The sequence below is a fragment of the Cariama cristata genome, unplaced genomic scaffold (genome assembly GCF_000690535.1).
Source record: "Cariama cristata isolate BGI_N322 unplaced genomic scaffold, ASM69053v1 scaffold7300, whole genome shotgun sequence".
Classification (NCBI taxonomy): Eukaryota; Metazoa; Chordata; class Aves; order Cariamiformes; family Cariamidae; genus Cariama; species Cariama cristata.
Window position 1 is genome coordinate 17,861 of NW_009594062.1, and position 16,321 is coordinate 34,181.

The following is a 16,321-nucleotide window of genomic DNA, read 5'->3' on the forward strand; positions in this document are numbered from 1 at the left end:
AAGAATACTGGAACTAAGAGGTACTGAGAAGAAAGTATTTTTTCCCCAGCAGTTTGCTTAGCTAACATATATGACAACACTTTACTTTTGGTGAGCAGCTGAAAGGACTCCTGTTGACAAGATCTTGGTGAGAGAGTGGAATTCAGCCCGTGGCGTTGGCAGCATGAAGCGCTCCTGCCCAGTAGCATTAACTCAGCCTTGGGGTTCAAGGCACATTTGTTCCAAGGCTTTACATTTTCACTTTGCAAATGAGCAAAATGGAACAGTCTTGTTTTACTCCCATTAAAAGAGTAAAGAGACCACCTTATCTTTATAGTTTTTGTGTCTACTGCATGACAGGAAGGCAGAGAGTTATGGAAATCTTTAATATACAGAGAACAAGGAAAACTCTTCTTGCCTGACATAAGTAGGTAGTGAAGACTTTGAGCTTACTTTTACTGTAAAGTGCATGTGTGTTTTTTCTCATTTCAAATCAGGGAAGTGATTAGCAGCAAATAATTACTTTTTTACAAAGTTGAATACAAAGCAACACTGTATTGTCAGTTCCTGTTCCTAACAGGTATAAAGCCCTTTGGAATGAGTCTCTTGCTGTCTTGAGATGATTTTTGGCAACATAAAAACTGCTGTTTGAGAGACATTTTGGAAAATATTTGATAAAAAGGAGGTGGCAAAGGGTAGCAAAACAGAGGTCTTGAACAACAACATCTTTGAACCAAATATCTGTAATTTGAAATCTTAGCTTTGCAGACTGTTAGAAGTGTTAATACTGTTATTGCTATTACTCAGTAATAACTGAGCAGGTCAGATATTAGGGAAAATTATTAGTACAGTCATAAGAGAAATTATGATTTTCTTAATATAACTACCAAACCAATTTTGCTGTACCAACCACATGTTCCTTTGCTATGTATTTGCTTGTGTACATGGAGCTCTAATTCATGGAGATTTTGGTTGTGGTCGCTTCTCGAAAGCATTCATTTTCTATTCAATATAAAGAAAAATACCCAAGGCCACTGAGTTTCTGAATCAGAATATCCTATCCTAGTTGAACTTACATGTTAGAAAGTAAGCAAACACTCCCAGTATTATTTTATTTTATTTTTTTTTTAAAAGCCCTGCTGATTTAAATGTGACAAGTTTTCCTCTCCTCAGATTCTAAATGGGACATTTGACTTCCAAAGTTTTTTATTTTTGTATTCATATTTAATATTGTATAAAATTGTAGGAAATGCAATTTTTTGCTTGGTTCGTTGTTGTAACTCCTTAGTTTATCATGCAGATATCAACAGATTTTTGTAGACAACATAGTCAAATGTTTGACAGTGGGCTGCAAGAAGTTGCGAGCAGAATATTGCACCTCTGCTAAGTCCATTAATTTCAGTGTAACCCTAGCATGGTTTGGGTACTTACTTGTGTGCTTATCAATGCAAAATAACCATGGATTGTCTCACTTCACAGACCATTGAATTGTTCTAAGATTCTTTTATGCTTGCAAGGCGAGTGAATAGTAAAACTTGCTAAGAGCTGTAGATGTGTAGGGTAGGATTAGGCATTTCTGTAGTCTTTTAGACACTTAGCTTTTTTGTTTTAAAAAATCCCATTTAAAAAACCAAACAGACTCCTTCAGCAGTCCATGAACTTTACAAACAAAGAAACCTTTTTCCAAAGGGGAAAAAAAGGAATGAGATGTTTGTCGTACTAGTCAGTTCAGTTAAATTCAGAGGGTATTTAGTAGATGAAATTAATGTAAACCTTTACATTTATCCTGAAGTTCTTACATTGTGTTGCTATAACTTAAAGCCATATTTTAAGACAGTATAGCTAACAGAATTGGCAGTGTGCTAAAAACACCTTGCTTTCAGGTCATTGTATCAATCTGACATGTTGTGACACCAATGATAAATTCACTTCCAAATATAGAAGTGAGAGAAGATATGGGTTTGCTGAGCTTTGCTTTTTCTTCTAAGCAAAATTTCATCTCCAGTAGATGGCATTATTTAATCTTCCTTTACCATCCCTCCTGTCACCCCTGTGTTATTTTGGAGGTGGAGGTTAGAACTGTTACTTCTCTTGCACATGCTTGTGTTCCTGTCTGCATGATCCCTCAGAGCAGCTGTTGTAGTAAGTGCCCTTTTCAGCAGACAGTAATACCTTTGCATACAGAATTGTATTAACTATACATTTGATGCTGTGTAGTTTTTCATGCTGAATTTCTATTTTCATTTCAGATTCCTCTGTGTAAAGTAATCAGATTTAACATTGACTATACAATTCATTTCATTGAGGAGATGATGCCTGAGGTAAGAAGGATAATTAGCCAAAAAGAGTGGGTTGAGTTGTTGATATGCTTAATGGATTCAACTCTTCAGAATCCCATCTCGTGAAGTCTCTAAGAGACAGGCTGTGTTCTGAACAAAGGGCTGAAAAAGAACTTACACTCACAGGTACTAGCATAAATCCATTTGCCTAGGCTATCATATATTAAAATCAAATAGTAGGAAGTGCTTATATCCATAGCTTTTTTCCATTTTAAGTTGTATACAATATATGTCAGGTGCTCTTATCTGTAAGCTGAGTTAGGCATTATCCTTCTCTTACAAATGGCAAAAATAAGGCATATGGAAGTACTCGTTTGCCAGGACCACATAAGTCAATGACAGAGCTGAAACTTAATCATGAGTTTGAAACTCTGAAGATTGCTTATCAGTACTTAATAAAAGCAGTTGCAAAAACAAATTTCCTGTGAATACAAACAAAGCACGTTCAGTTCATAATCTGTTTTTGTTTTTTCTTTTTTTTTTTTTTTTTATTACAAATTAGTCCCTGGTGAAGCCAGTTTGTGAAGTAAATTGCTGCAGTGGAACAGCATGTGTAGGTACAGAAATACCCCTGCATATTAACTACAAAGATAGGATCAGCATTTAATTTAGTCACATATATTTACATTTTTCTTTCTAGTTATCTTTTTTGTTGCTCAACAGCATCTAAATATATGCAAGAGCCCTGAAATTCCTCAGCAAGATTAATGGGATCAAAGCAATGCATTTCTTGTTAGTGAATCTGCTGTATTGTCTCCAAATCTTGTTCTAAACCAACTAATTGCCACCAAGCAAAATGGGGAACTGGACATTTTTTTGAACTCCTCGTCAGATGGCTACAGCAGTTGCCTATGGCATTATTTGCAGACCATCTTTACTAATGCTTTCTTGCAAAAGAGATTGTGTCGCTGGGTTTGGAGTTTATGGCCTGTATCATACAAGTACAATTTGTATCAACCTGACCTGATTTTTGTTTGTTCAGGAAGACTTTTTAAGTTCCTTCATTTCTGAATGAAATCTTTTTGCTTTGGAGATGCTGCTTCCCCACTTGCTAAGAATGGCTTTTTCTTTTTTTTTTTTTTTCCTCTTCCTCTTTTTTTCTCCTTTCCTTTCCTCTTGGCTCTTGAGGTCATAATCCTCAGTTTGTGTTGTGCTGATGTGTTGCTATGGAAGTGATAATGATACCACAGATGGTGATTTATAAACTTTTAGTATGAGCATATAGGAAAGAAAGAGTGAACTAACAAAAAAGATCCTTCTCAGAAATATGTCATCTGCTTAGCTTACTCAGGTGACAGGGTTTTAGTGCATGGCGAATTATCGCAGATTCATAATTTCTGGCTATAGTGTTGATCGGGACATGGAATAAGGAATCTTCATTACAATGCTTTCTTGACAATGTTTTCTGAAGAGACCACTGTGCTATGTTACAGTAGATGATTACAGATATATCAATACTGTAGAAATATGTCATCTGCTTAGCTTACTCAGGTGACAGGGTTTTAGTGCATGGCGAATTATCGCAGATTCATAATTTCTGGCTATAGTGTTGATCGGGACATGGAATAAGGAATCTTCATTACAATGCTTTCTTGACAATGTTTTCTGAAGAGACCACTGTGCTATGTTACAGTAGATGATTACAGATATATCAATACTGTTTCCAAAGCCCAGTGTCTAGCAGTTGGCAAATATGAAGACGCTGGTTTTTTTCATTGTTTTATTTAACTATATGTAAGTCGCATTATTTGTATTACAGTATTGTATAATTATGATTCTTGTTGATTTTTTTCTTTCTCCAGAATTTTTGTGTGAGAGGTCTTGAGCTGTTCTCTTCATATCTATTCAAAGACATTTTGGAGCTCTATGACTGGAATCTTAAAGGTAGCTTATATTTAGCTGGGAAAAACGCCATATATAAATCCCAATTAATTGCAGCTTTTGTAAATAGGACTCTGTTCTGTTATGTTCTTTGGTTTAAAAAGAAAAAAGTGGAGAGGGGCCTCAAAAGACCGAAGTCAAATGCTGGTTTACATGAGAGGGACAAACTTCCACTTCGTTCTTCGAGAAGATGAAATGTAGTAGAGTTCATTAGTGTGGGCTGTAGCAATTAAAATACACAACTTGGCACTGTAGTCTTGCAAATAAACTATATTTCTTCCTTAATCCAAAACTGTCCTTTTTAATCAAACAGTAAATATTTTTGTATGTTTAATATTGCACAGTATCGTGTGCATGGTATTTTGAAAGCCAAGGTGTCAGGTAAGGTATTCTCTCTGTTTTTACAAGGTAACAAACAAGTTACTCATAGAGGATTTCTCTACAGTCAATTTACAAAGCAGTGTGGTACAGTCAGCCATAGAGGGATAACACATCATTATAGCTGAATGTTTTTGACTTGACAAGATGAAAATACATGTTTCTGTGAAGGCTGCGACAAAGGAGAATTTCAGGGATAATCCTTCCCTTGTTCTAAAAGAAAGCAGAGAATATTAAAGGAATTTCATTTCAGAATCTGTAGGTGTGTTTTGGTGTCTTGACTTTGTCTGTGGAGATGTGCTGTGCACTTACTGCAGTTAAACAGAGGAGCATACAGGTTTCATACATTTTGTGCAGCCGCCTGTGGTTTGATACTAAATGTATTCTAGTATCAATGTTGTCTTTGGTATCACTGGTTCTGATTGTTCGTTCTTTTTTAACACCAGGTCAGGTTTTGTTTTTATTTTCATGCAAAGCTTTGTATGATAAAATACGAAATGAAAAAAAAAACAACCACAAAATAGCATCATGAAAATTTCCTTGTTATCTTTGTTATTGTAACGAAAAAACACCCCACTAATTGGGAGAGACTAATAAACTAGTGCTTGTGTCTGTAAGGCTTAAGTGAATTAATTATATAAAACATTTTTAATCACTGTTTTAAATAAAACTACTATGTTTTTGTTAGATTCTTTTTATTTTTAAGTTATTGTAGCTTTCTTTGAAATTGTCCATGTGAAAGCTTTCAATAGAAGTTGTTCCTCTTGGCTGTGCATTTTGTTACGTTTCTGATTGAAACCTAGGCTCTATCAAATGTAATCACCATTCATTGATTTAATCTGCTGCAGCGTTGCCTCTTTTTTTTTATTCTTTTGTAAATACATTGCTGTTCATAATTTTTCTGTATTTTTTTCGTATTTAAGGTCCTTCACTTGAAAATGATTCTATTTGTTGCCCCAGATTTCACTTCATGCCGCGATTTGTGAGATTTCTTCCAGGTAATGTTTGTATTATGTAGCTTTATAGAAATTAGATCTAAAAACCCCCCAAAACCCGCAAACCCTCCAAAAAACACATGCCAAAAAAAACTCCCACAAAAAACCTTACTGCAAGTCAAATGATTCAGTCAGTGTAGCGATCTGGTGCTTCCATGTGAAGTCTTTTAGTGCTTGCTGGCAGTGTGGATGGTTTACTCAGAAGTGGGATTCAAATGGGCAGGCCAAGTCTCGCTTCCAGCTTTTGTTTCTGTTATGGTGATTCTTGGCAGTGCTGCAACATCCTTGTCCTGCCCTGTGAAGGAGCTGTGGCGTTTGAGGAGTACTATTACCTAATCTTACATGTGAAACTGAATTTTGTGTCCCCTCTGCTCTTCGGGATACTGTGTGATTATATTAAAATTCTTGATGTGCATGATTGACACCCCTGAGCACATGTTGTTCTGATTGTTTCTTTTTTATCTTAATGCAAGCTTAGACCTTGCAGCAAACAAAAGACAAAAAACGCCATTCCAATGCAGTTCAACCCTAGCCTGCCAGCCAAGGACAAGCTTCAGTGTTGAGCATTACACTCATTTTGAGTGAACAGCTTACACAGGCATTTAACATGTCCTAAGATACTAGGACAGACTTTCAGTTGATACAAATTGTCATGGCTCTATTGAAAATGTGTCCTACTGAGATCCTGCCAGTGATTGCTCGAGAAGGGTTGTGTGGACCAGAGGATGTGTTTCAGCTGCTGAACTGAGGGTATAGATGCGATGTGGAACAATCTTCATCAAGAGGGCTGTGACCTGGAGGTGCTCTCTGCTCTGGGCTTTGAAACTTAGTTGGGATATTAATTATAGCTGTAGCTAAATGAGGTTTGGCTCGTTACTGTGGAGAGTACTGATGACTAGATGACTATATTTCTAATTGTTGTTCCTTCCTGAATACACAACACTGCTCAATCAGAAGCAGAGCTTTGAGGCTTGCTAGCAAACATTGATTTGATTCTGCTGAAGCAATTTACAAAATAAGCCATCAAGCCACATGTGGCTGATTAACTTGACCTCATCACAAAATGAGAACAAGTTTGACCTGCCTGGTTTATGTAGCTTGAGGGTGTTTTCCTGTTAGTTTGGGGTTTTTATATTCTGATTTGTTTTATTTCAGTTTAGGAGTCAGCTCTTTCTGTGGTGTTGGATTGTTTACTGATAAGGAGATATAAGTCTCTAGAACATGTATTCCTTTGTGCTTCCTCTTTAAGGATCCCAGCTTTCTAAGTCTCTATAAAAATGTCTTTTTCCTGATATTTCTGCATCTTTGACAGATATTTTTTTAATCAAGTTTGCATTTTGTATTGATTGTTTTTTGAGATATCATTGGATATTTTTAATTTCCAAGAGTGGGAATCTGTTTCCTTCAGGTACGTTTGCAGAACATTATTTATCTATGTCTAATCAAAGAAGACATACTGGTGTAACAGACCTGCACACATCCATCAACTGTCTCTTTAAAGATAGAAAAGAATTGCTGATTTCCCATCCCCTCTACTTTTCTTTCTTTCTTATTTTCTAATGTGGTCTAAAAATATGAGGTTTGGGATGTCAGGCTTTCTATGTGGATTACTCAGAGACAGGCCTTGGGGTAGCTTTGAGCTAGTCATACCTGGTTTACTGAATGACAAAGATGCATAGCATGCAGAATAGTTGCTGTATTGTATTCATTGTCATAGATTTTTGTGACAATAAGTATGACAAGAGTAAAAGACTAGAAAAAAAACCATTTGAAGTCACAAGTGCTGCATGTTCCGACCCAGGAAAGGTTAATTCTCTAACTCCTATTTAGAGCAGCTATCTATAGCAACCTGTATGCTTCCTGTACATCGTGTTCAGTGAATAAGGCTACTTTTTTTTTTAAAATCATTGTTGGGCATGGGCTACCTCTTGCATAACAGTATAATCTAGTTGTTGACAAAGACAAAAGTCTTGTAAACTGAGTCCTTCTTTAATTTGCAGGAAAATTTTGCACTTTTAAAAATCTGTCCCTGTAGCTATTTAGAATTATTTTCTGTTTCCGGTGAGGTTCAGGGTGTATCTTCCCCATTTAAGATTCCCTCTTGGAGTCTGAATGAGGTTAATTGTTCTAAGAGGCCAAGTTATATCATTCCCTTTCATCTTTTCTGTACCGTAGTGCTGCAATTCCAGCTGAAGTAAGAGAAGCGCTTATTCCCTTGTGTGTCTTGTAGAGGACATCATCTTACACAGCACTGCTGTTAGTGCAGCAGTTCTGCGAGGCTTTTCCTGTGTGCGTGGGATCACATTTCTTGTGCTGTGGCATCATCCCCCATATTGCTCTAAGGCTTTACTTCTGTTTTTTCTCCATTCTTTTTTTGTGTGTGTACAGTGATAGAGGGAATGTACTCAGTTGCAGGACCAGATTCCTCCTGCTCCCTGGGAAAGGGAAATCAGTGTTTGTTCTCTGTGGAGATGAAACTTGAAGATACCTTCATACCTACAGATTAACACCCTGTTGTTGGAGGAGGAGGTCAGGGGGATGTGTGTCAAAATTAAAGCACTGTAGTAACATGTCTATCTTTTTACGCTTTCACTTGTCTTTCCTGTTTGCATCTTCACGTCTGTAACTGGCTACTTGGAGCCAGTCAGATGTTTATTATACTGTCTTCCTGTGATACAAGCAGCCTTTGCTGTGCATATTTCCTGGGGTCTCGGAAGTATTTAGCAGTTTTCACATGCCGTTTATTCGTTTAGTGACAGAAGAGAACATGAGGCTGTTTAGTCTTCATTACTGCAGGTACGGCATGTAAGCAGTACAGATGAGTTTAAAATGGAAGGATAGCTTGCTACATTCATCCAGAAGTATCCTGTAAAATTTTGAGTGTTCTTTAAAAATGCTGCAGAAACACCAAAAGGCTTTTTAACTACTATTGTAAAAAGAATGATAGAAGTGTGAAAAGGAAGATATAAGTGGACAATGTAACTGATTGTTCTGTCTACTCATTTTAAAGTTTTTTCAGGTGAGTTAGAAACTTCAGCTTTACAGTATGATGAAACTGTTACTCTTGCTACCATTACTGGTATTGCTTCCAGTTTAGCAAAGCGTTTATGCATGTGCAGAATTCATCAATAAAACATTTGCCTTCATATTTGTCAAGTCACTTTAGCATTTTGCATTTTATTTTGCTCATCCAAATATTTTGTGTTCTGCATATTTTCTGTTTTACTCATGCTTTAGGAGTGAATATCTGAAATGTGTTTATTTATTTATGTTTTTAAGATGGAGGAAAAGAAGTACTCTCAATGCATCAAATTCTTCTCTACTTGTTACGATGCAATAAAGCTCTGGTGCCTGAAGAGGAAATTGCCAACATGCTTCAGTGGGAAGAACTGGAATGGCAGAAATATGCAGAAGAATGCAAAGGGATGATCGTTACCAGCCCTGGCATGGTAGAGCAAATAATTCTGATTTATGAACAGCCCAATGACACGTACATGTCTTGTTTCAGGGAGTTTGTTACAGGCTGAATTGGAAAGGGAAAAGATGACCAGTGACAGTTGCAGATTGCTATAGGGAACAGTTCATTGACTTGTTCCAACGCTGGGAAGAATTGCACCCTCTGCTGCTCTACTGAAGGGCAGATTTTCAGATGAGCCTGGTTTCAATGTGCATGTTAAAAGGAATGGCAATATTTTATGTATTTGAAACTGTAGTTTGCTCGTCTGCTTTCTTATTTTCTCAGACAGTCTTTATGTGCATAATCTGATTCTCTTTTTCTTGACACAGGACCAGAGAATTAGTAACTATCTGCTATTTTCTTTCGTCTTCCTCTTTGACCCTCTAGCTTGATCTAAAGTGCTCTATCCAGATTCTGCCCTGAATACAGAAGTGTTTTCTGCCTATGTGTTTTTTTTCCACATTGTTTCTGTGTTGCTTTCTCTCACAGAGGAATTTTGTGTACATTAATTAATACATCCATTAATTTTCAGTGCCAAGCTTGAAACCCCTACGGCCTTATTATTTTTGGAAAAACTTGTACTTTAAAGCATATGTTCTCTGAACACAGCTCCTTTCAACTCCAATGTCTTATGTGAATTTAGCCCATTTTTCTGACTTTCACACTTAAGAAATGTGAGTCACAAGAATAGAAGATGTCCAGTAAAAGCTGCGGGGTTCTGTTTGCATGGTTTGTCAGTATTGCAAAGTGGTAACTCAGTAGTAGAGATGTGTTTTGGACCTAATGTTTTACACTGCCATGCAGCTTCCTCAGTTGTAATACCTTCCTTTCTCTGACTTCATTTTGCTCCTTTGCTCATAGCTCAACTTCTTAGCTTCTGCAGAAAAAGTGTGAATTGGCATCATGCCTAAAGGGAAATTTAATTAGCTAACTGAAAAACCTGTCCCCAAACTGCAGCCAGGGTGACTCCCTAAATATATTTTTCAAGTTCATATTTTTAAGTATGGCAGCATTACATTTAATAAAATACTGTATGAGCTAATCATAACTTGGGCAGGATAATTTATTTTCCCCTTGATTTCAGTCTGAGTGTTTTCATTCTGGCTAAAACTTTCTAAACCAAAAGGAAAGTCAGGTCATCTTTGGGAATATGAAATACAGAATACGTGTGAACTCTCACTATGGAAAATTCTGCCTGAGCTGGTTAAAACTGAGTGCCAGACCAGAATCTCTTAATAGAAATTGTTAGACAGCCTTAACTGTTTCACTTAGCGTTGCCTGTGGTTTCCGAGATACAAGGTACAGGCTAATGCAGATCACTTAGCATTGCCTGTGGTTTCTGAGATACAAGGTACAGGCTAGTGCAGAAGTCGTCAGCATCTGAGTGGTATACACTGACATAACTTCAGTGGTTTGGCTGAAGATATGCTCATTTCAGCTGGCTGAAAACTTGCTTTTTTGTTTAGCATGAAGGAACGCATACATGCTCCTTCCTTATGTCACTGAACTGTAAATGTATGCACAAGGCAGTGCAGTTTGTGAGTGGTATTGTTAATTTTGAGATTTTTGTGTGATTTTTACTGACAAACTGGATTCTACAAGACATTTTTAGAGATGCATGTGGACATCAAATATGTAAGCATAAAAGAAATCTGCAGCACTTTGAAATGTTGTCATGTTATAATGCCATCATTAGAATGTGTTTTTTCTCTCAAGAAGATTGCAATGACTTTAGTTTGTGGATTTTTTTCTGTTCATTGCGGCATATCCTATTGAGTATGAAAGTGTTTTCTATGCATTTTATGATGTTAGAAGATAAAACAATTCTGTTATAGACAACATGAAACTGTTTTAGAAAATGACAGCTCTTCAATTTTATCCACTTGACACAACAAAGTAAAACCACTAAATTTTATTTTGCTGCTTTCCTCCACGTCCCTTCAGAAATAATAATTCCTCTTGTAAGCAGATCTAGTTTTTATATATGTATTTTATTTTTTTTAAAAGTGGAGTGTACATGTACATGATGGAGAAGGGAAGAAACTTCAATAGGCATATAAATCCCATTTACTTAACTAACAATAATTCAGCGTTATTTAAAACCATGTAATTTATTAATGGTGTTTCATTAGTTCAATGAAACTTTGTGTTAGAATATATTTAAAAGTTTACAAATTTTAGTCCTTTTTAATACTTCACTCTTTATAAAATGTTGCTACTTTTCTCACTGGTACAACTATAGATGTATTTTAACATATTTTTGTACTACATCTGCATGCAATCTCATCATGTCTTCTAATATCAGCAAAGCCTTGACTGATGAGGTTTGGAATATGAAACAAAGATAACGAGCCTCTCTCCTGCTAGAATTTCTTTGGTTTTGATGAGATTTTTAAAAGCAAGGTTGTGATTATTAAATGATCTCTCACAGCACTTTTAAAAGAACAGAGGGGTAAAAATCTGGAAGAACATTTAATTTTTTTGTGTCCTGTCTGCTGCTGTGCAATTTATACCGTATATTTTTGTATGGTGCTGTTCATTTAACCTTATGAAACAGCACCAGAGAGGAGGCTAGTGTTCACCGTGCCGACAGAGGAAAGTACAGCCTTGCTACACCCCTCTCATAACCATCAGTGAAGGAACAATTGTGGTTAAGTCTTAAAGAAGGAGTTCTTTTGTCCTGGTTGTTGTCAGACATCTGTGAACAGCTGTGTAACTGAGTGACAAAATTCAAAGGCAGCATCATATAAATAAAGAGAAAGAGTCTGGTTTTGAGTGATCCTGAGACCAGGAGTTTCACACAGACCCTGTTTATAGGCATATTGAAAGCTCTTCTCCCTTTCACACTTTTGAGGATCAGATTACTTCTATTTAAGTGTCTAAAATGTGAAACATTTGAATAGGAAAATATTGTCTATAACTTTTTAAAGTACACTGGTTATAATTGGTGTATTAATTGTTTTTTCACATTGTTAGTCATATTGTCACCTTGGCTCTCAGAGGAGTTGTGCAGCAAGGCTGCGTTTTTGAGGGGGATGGGTATGGGAGAAGTTCCTCATTTTTAATGTTAAGAGAGGAGAGAACCAGTGAACAACTTTTGTGAAAGTAAAAACTTTTCAGATTGACTTTGTGCAAACCCCACAAAACCAGATAAACTTAAATTTCAGGACTTTAAGCTCTGGTTTAGAGAAAAACATTCTGCCTTGCTACAAATCCTCCCCATATTTTTCATTAGATTCTGTTGTCCTTATCTCTTTTTATTGGAAGTGCTGTGGGGAAAACCTTTTCTCTTCTTTTTCTTTTTTTTTTTTTAAACCTGGCAGCATGAGCAACTAACTTAAAAATTTTTTTTTTTCTCTTTTTTTTTTTTTTTTTTTTTTTTTGCTGGGGAGTTGTAACTTTCTGTTCAGTCATCATGTCCAAAGGCAAGCTGATAAGCATTTTTCCCTTGGAAAATGTTTCTCTATGAGAATGTTGAAGTTTTAAGTAAGTTTTTGTTTTCTAGAATAGATTGGAAGTATAGCCACCTGATGAGGCTTACCTTTATTTATAGAATTGGCTTTGCTTACTCATGCAGAAAATGATTCCTGTAAACAGTTCTACTGAGGTGGTTTGAAGGGTGAAATCTTTGTTCTTGATACAGTTTTTATTGTTTTGTGAAGAGAATGGTGGGAGCTGTTTCTCTCTAACTCTGAAACTCATCTTTGAGAAATTCACAACGCTAAATTAGAAGTTTTGAGATGCAGGTAACTAGAAGTAATACCCTTTTTCTGAAACCTTAGACAAGCAGAAAATACTGGTCTCATCCAGCTGATTGCAAAGTGGGGAGTAGGCTGGCACATAACAAAGCAGCTTGCCAGGTAATGGAGAAAATGTTGACTTGGAGGCAAACTGTGCACCTTCAAATGAGTTTTTAAATATGTTAGATAAGTGATCGAGAGCTCTGTAAAGCAGCACGTCTTCTACAGTGATGTGCAATTACTTGTTTTCTGTGTTTTTAGAGCTGAAGCAAAATTTGCCTCCTTCTACACTGTCCTTTTTAACTATAAAAAGAACTTCTGTTTTGAAGTGTAAAAAGGACAAAAGTCTTCTCATTATGCAAGACTGTGTTCCTTATTGTACACATCAACCTAGAAGCCTTTTCTAAGACTAGCATGACATATTTTTTTAATGCTGTTTAGTCGGTGTGATTGAGTGGATCTAATAATGGCTTCACTTGCTTTGGGAAATCAGAAACAGAACTAAAATTAGAAAAGTAACCTGACCTTAGCAAACTATTCAGGCATGTAGGAGCTTGGATGCCAGAAAGCTAATCCTGATTTTATTTCCAGTGTGACGTTCAACCAAAAAATGTTGCTTTAAGTTCTCGGAAATAATGAAATTGTAAATTTCCTGACTTGTAAAATGAAAATAAAAATACTTCCTTTTTTTGCTGAGAGAGCTAGGTCAATTAACTCCTTCAGTCATTGTCATTGCCAAATATTTATTATAATATTAATGATTAATTTTGTGTATATTTTAATAAGCTCGGAATATTGCTACTTCATGATTCCTGGATAGTGTGGGGTAAAGACAACATGTTTTCTGTGGAGCTGTTGTCAATTAGGTATATTTTGATTTTTCTCCTAGAAACCCAGCTCAGTTCGTATTGATCAACTGGACCGTGAACAGTTCAATCCTGATGTAATTACTTTCCCCATTATTGTCCACTTCGGGATACGACCTGCTCAACTCAGTTATGCTGGAGATCCTCAGTAAGATGCTTTTCCTTCCGTCTTTCATTCAGAAGCTCATTACTGTTGTCATTTGTGGCTTAAATAGGGCTTGTTTATGTGCTTAATTGAGTCCGCTATAAAGCTTAGTGCTTATAACATTGGACACAAGTTCTTGTAAATCAGAGAATATAACTTCTTTTTTCTGGCATAATTCAGGATCTGCTAAAGTAAATGTGCATTGACGTGCAGTATGAAATTTTTCAACCTGAGAACAACTCTTCTAGGTCAGACCAAAGGTTCCTCAAACTCCACGTTACTTTTTTTGAGAGGCCAATTCCGAGTTTTTAGAGAGAGAATAGCGTAACAGAAAGGCAGAGGAGGAGAAATACTTACCCAGGCTCCCAAAGGTCTGTAGAATATGGACTTCTGAGCTAGAGGGTGTATTTAGATCATTTTGTTTAACAGCCCTGAACAGACTTTCCTACTTTAAATTTCTCAAATCACTGTTTGAATCTTTTTATGCTACTGACAGGGAGAAGATTCCAGGTAATCAGTTCCCCAGTACTGTTGTGCATCATATAAAAAAAGACTGACTTTTGTTTCAGAGCTGCTTGGTCGTTTAGTTAGATGGTCTTCAGGTCTTACATCTAATAATGAAGAATATAGCTATTTTCTGTTTGCTTTCTTCATAACATTTATGTTTCTTGCACCCTGCCATATCCCACCTGGTTGTCTCTTTCTGTGCCTTGAAGGATCAAGTCTATGTACTGTTTCTTAGTTTGGAAGCTATTGCATCAATGCTACTTCGCTCCGTACCTTTTATATCCTTAGAGAGATTGGGAGGAATGTAGCGAAGGAGTAGAGAGGGAATCAGAACATCAGGCAGAGCAAGAAGTACTATTTCACTGTGGATTCGTGTAGTGGCATAAAAGTGATAGCTGGATTTTGTTCGCTATTCTTTTCTTAATTTCTGACAATTTCAGGGTACTCTTCCAATGATTTGCAGATCTGTTTCCTGAATCATGACAGACAGTGTAAAGCCCATCTTTTCTGCATGTGTAGTTAAGGTTGTCACTTTCCTCATGTGTTTTCCTCCAGTGTCTTTTCAGGACATTGAATTTCACCTGCAGTTTTGAGACCCAAACACTCATATGTGCATGTATGACAGACATACTCTTCTACAACTACTTGCTGAGAATTTTAGGTTTAATATGGTGGGAAGTGGGAAGAGTGAGTGTTTACCCAGATAATAACATATTTTCTTTTGGCTTTAAGCATGACTTTTAATCCTCCTCCTCTTTTAGTTTTCTTGTCCATAAAAAGAAAATAATCAGACCAAAGAATAGAAGAGCCACCTCTATTTTGGTGCTGAATTTCTTAATATTTTTAAAGTTCTAGTACCTTGCATTGAAAACAGTATAAAGATAGAAAAAGGATTCTTCACACTTTTTTAACTTTCTTTAAAATTTCCATGGCTTTTTTTTTTTTTTTTTTTCCCCAGAGCTACCTACAGAATGTAGTCGTGCGTCTTTTTAGCAAAGTAACAAAGCAGTATTTTTGAAAGACCTCTCTGGTGCCATCATAAATCTCAGGCTTAATTCCGATGTATGTGTGAAATAGGTGATGCCCAGAAAAGGTCTTCCTCTAGTGTGTCTTTTCTTTATGAGGTTCTAATACAGAATTTTTGTTGTTGTAATCTGTTTATTAATTCTCAAACTTAACGGCAATAACAGAACTTGTTCTACCCTTATTAATACTAGTAGTAAAAGGTATATTGTAGGTTATAGTTTCAGGTTCTTGTTTTGGGGCTGAAACCTCCTCATGGCATTTGTTTGTTTTCTGCTCGTTGTTTTGTTCATTAACTCATTTTTCTCCTTTGGATAGGGATTTGTCAGAAGTAGATATGCTATTCTGCAGATTGCAGAAATGCTGAGAACAAAAACATAAGAAAAATCTACAGATTGACCATTTCAGATGTGTTTATAGACTCAAAAAAATAACATTTCTACAGGCAGAGAGTATACATTCAAGAATGCTGCAGAGAAGTAGCTATGGGAAAAAAAAATCTGTTTGTGTGCCTGTGAAAGTGGGATGCTGGGAAGATTATGGAATAGTAAAAGAGCTGCTGCTTCATTTACTGCTTTGCCACTAATGTGGTAATTTCTTACTAAAACCACTGCTCTAAGTTGGTGGTGAGGACGATCTTCTTTTATAATGTAAATGTAAAAGAAAATAAATTACTAGGGTAAATTTCTTCCCTCTGTCCTCTAATTGCCTGCTTCCTATTAAAAGTCTGATTTTACATGTTTTCTTGAAAAAACTCTACAGAGGTCATACTATTTTGAAGATAGCATCGTTTCCTAAGGACACAAGGTCCATGTCATGATTCTCTTGGTTGCTTCTCCCTTAGTAACTTTTGAACCTGTTGGTCAATTGCAACTGAATATGATGGTGGGATGTTGTCTACAAAAGGAGTAAGTTCTTACAAGTTTTGTGAAAATCTGTGCTAGGTAGCAGAGGGACTCCCACTGATGAAAAAACTCTGTTACTGAAGTTCATGTGTAACTAGATACCCCC

General features: G+C 36.4%; 1 protein-coding gene across 1 annotated transcript in view; it reads left to right on the plus strand.

The window, feature by feature from the left end:
• The window catches only part of DROSHA (drosha, ribonuclease type III), a 71,120-nt gene that overhangs the window by 16,352 nt on the left and 38,447 nt on the right, over positions 1-16,321 (plus strand). The window contains exons 10-14 of the mRNA XM_009696580.1: positions 2,229-2,300; positions 4,121-4,202; positions 5,501-5,575; positions 8,852-9,021; positions 13,659-13,783. Coding sequence (XP_009694882.1) covers positions 2,229-2,300; positions 4,121-4,202; positions 5,501-5,575; positions 8,852-9,021; positions 13,659-13,783 — 524 coding nt within the window. The remainder of the gene's footprint in view (positions 1-2,228; positions 2,301-4,120; positions 4,203-5,500; positions 5,576-8,851; positions 9,022-13,658; positions 13,784-16,321) is intronic.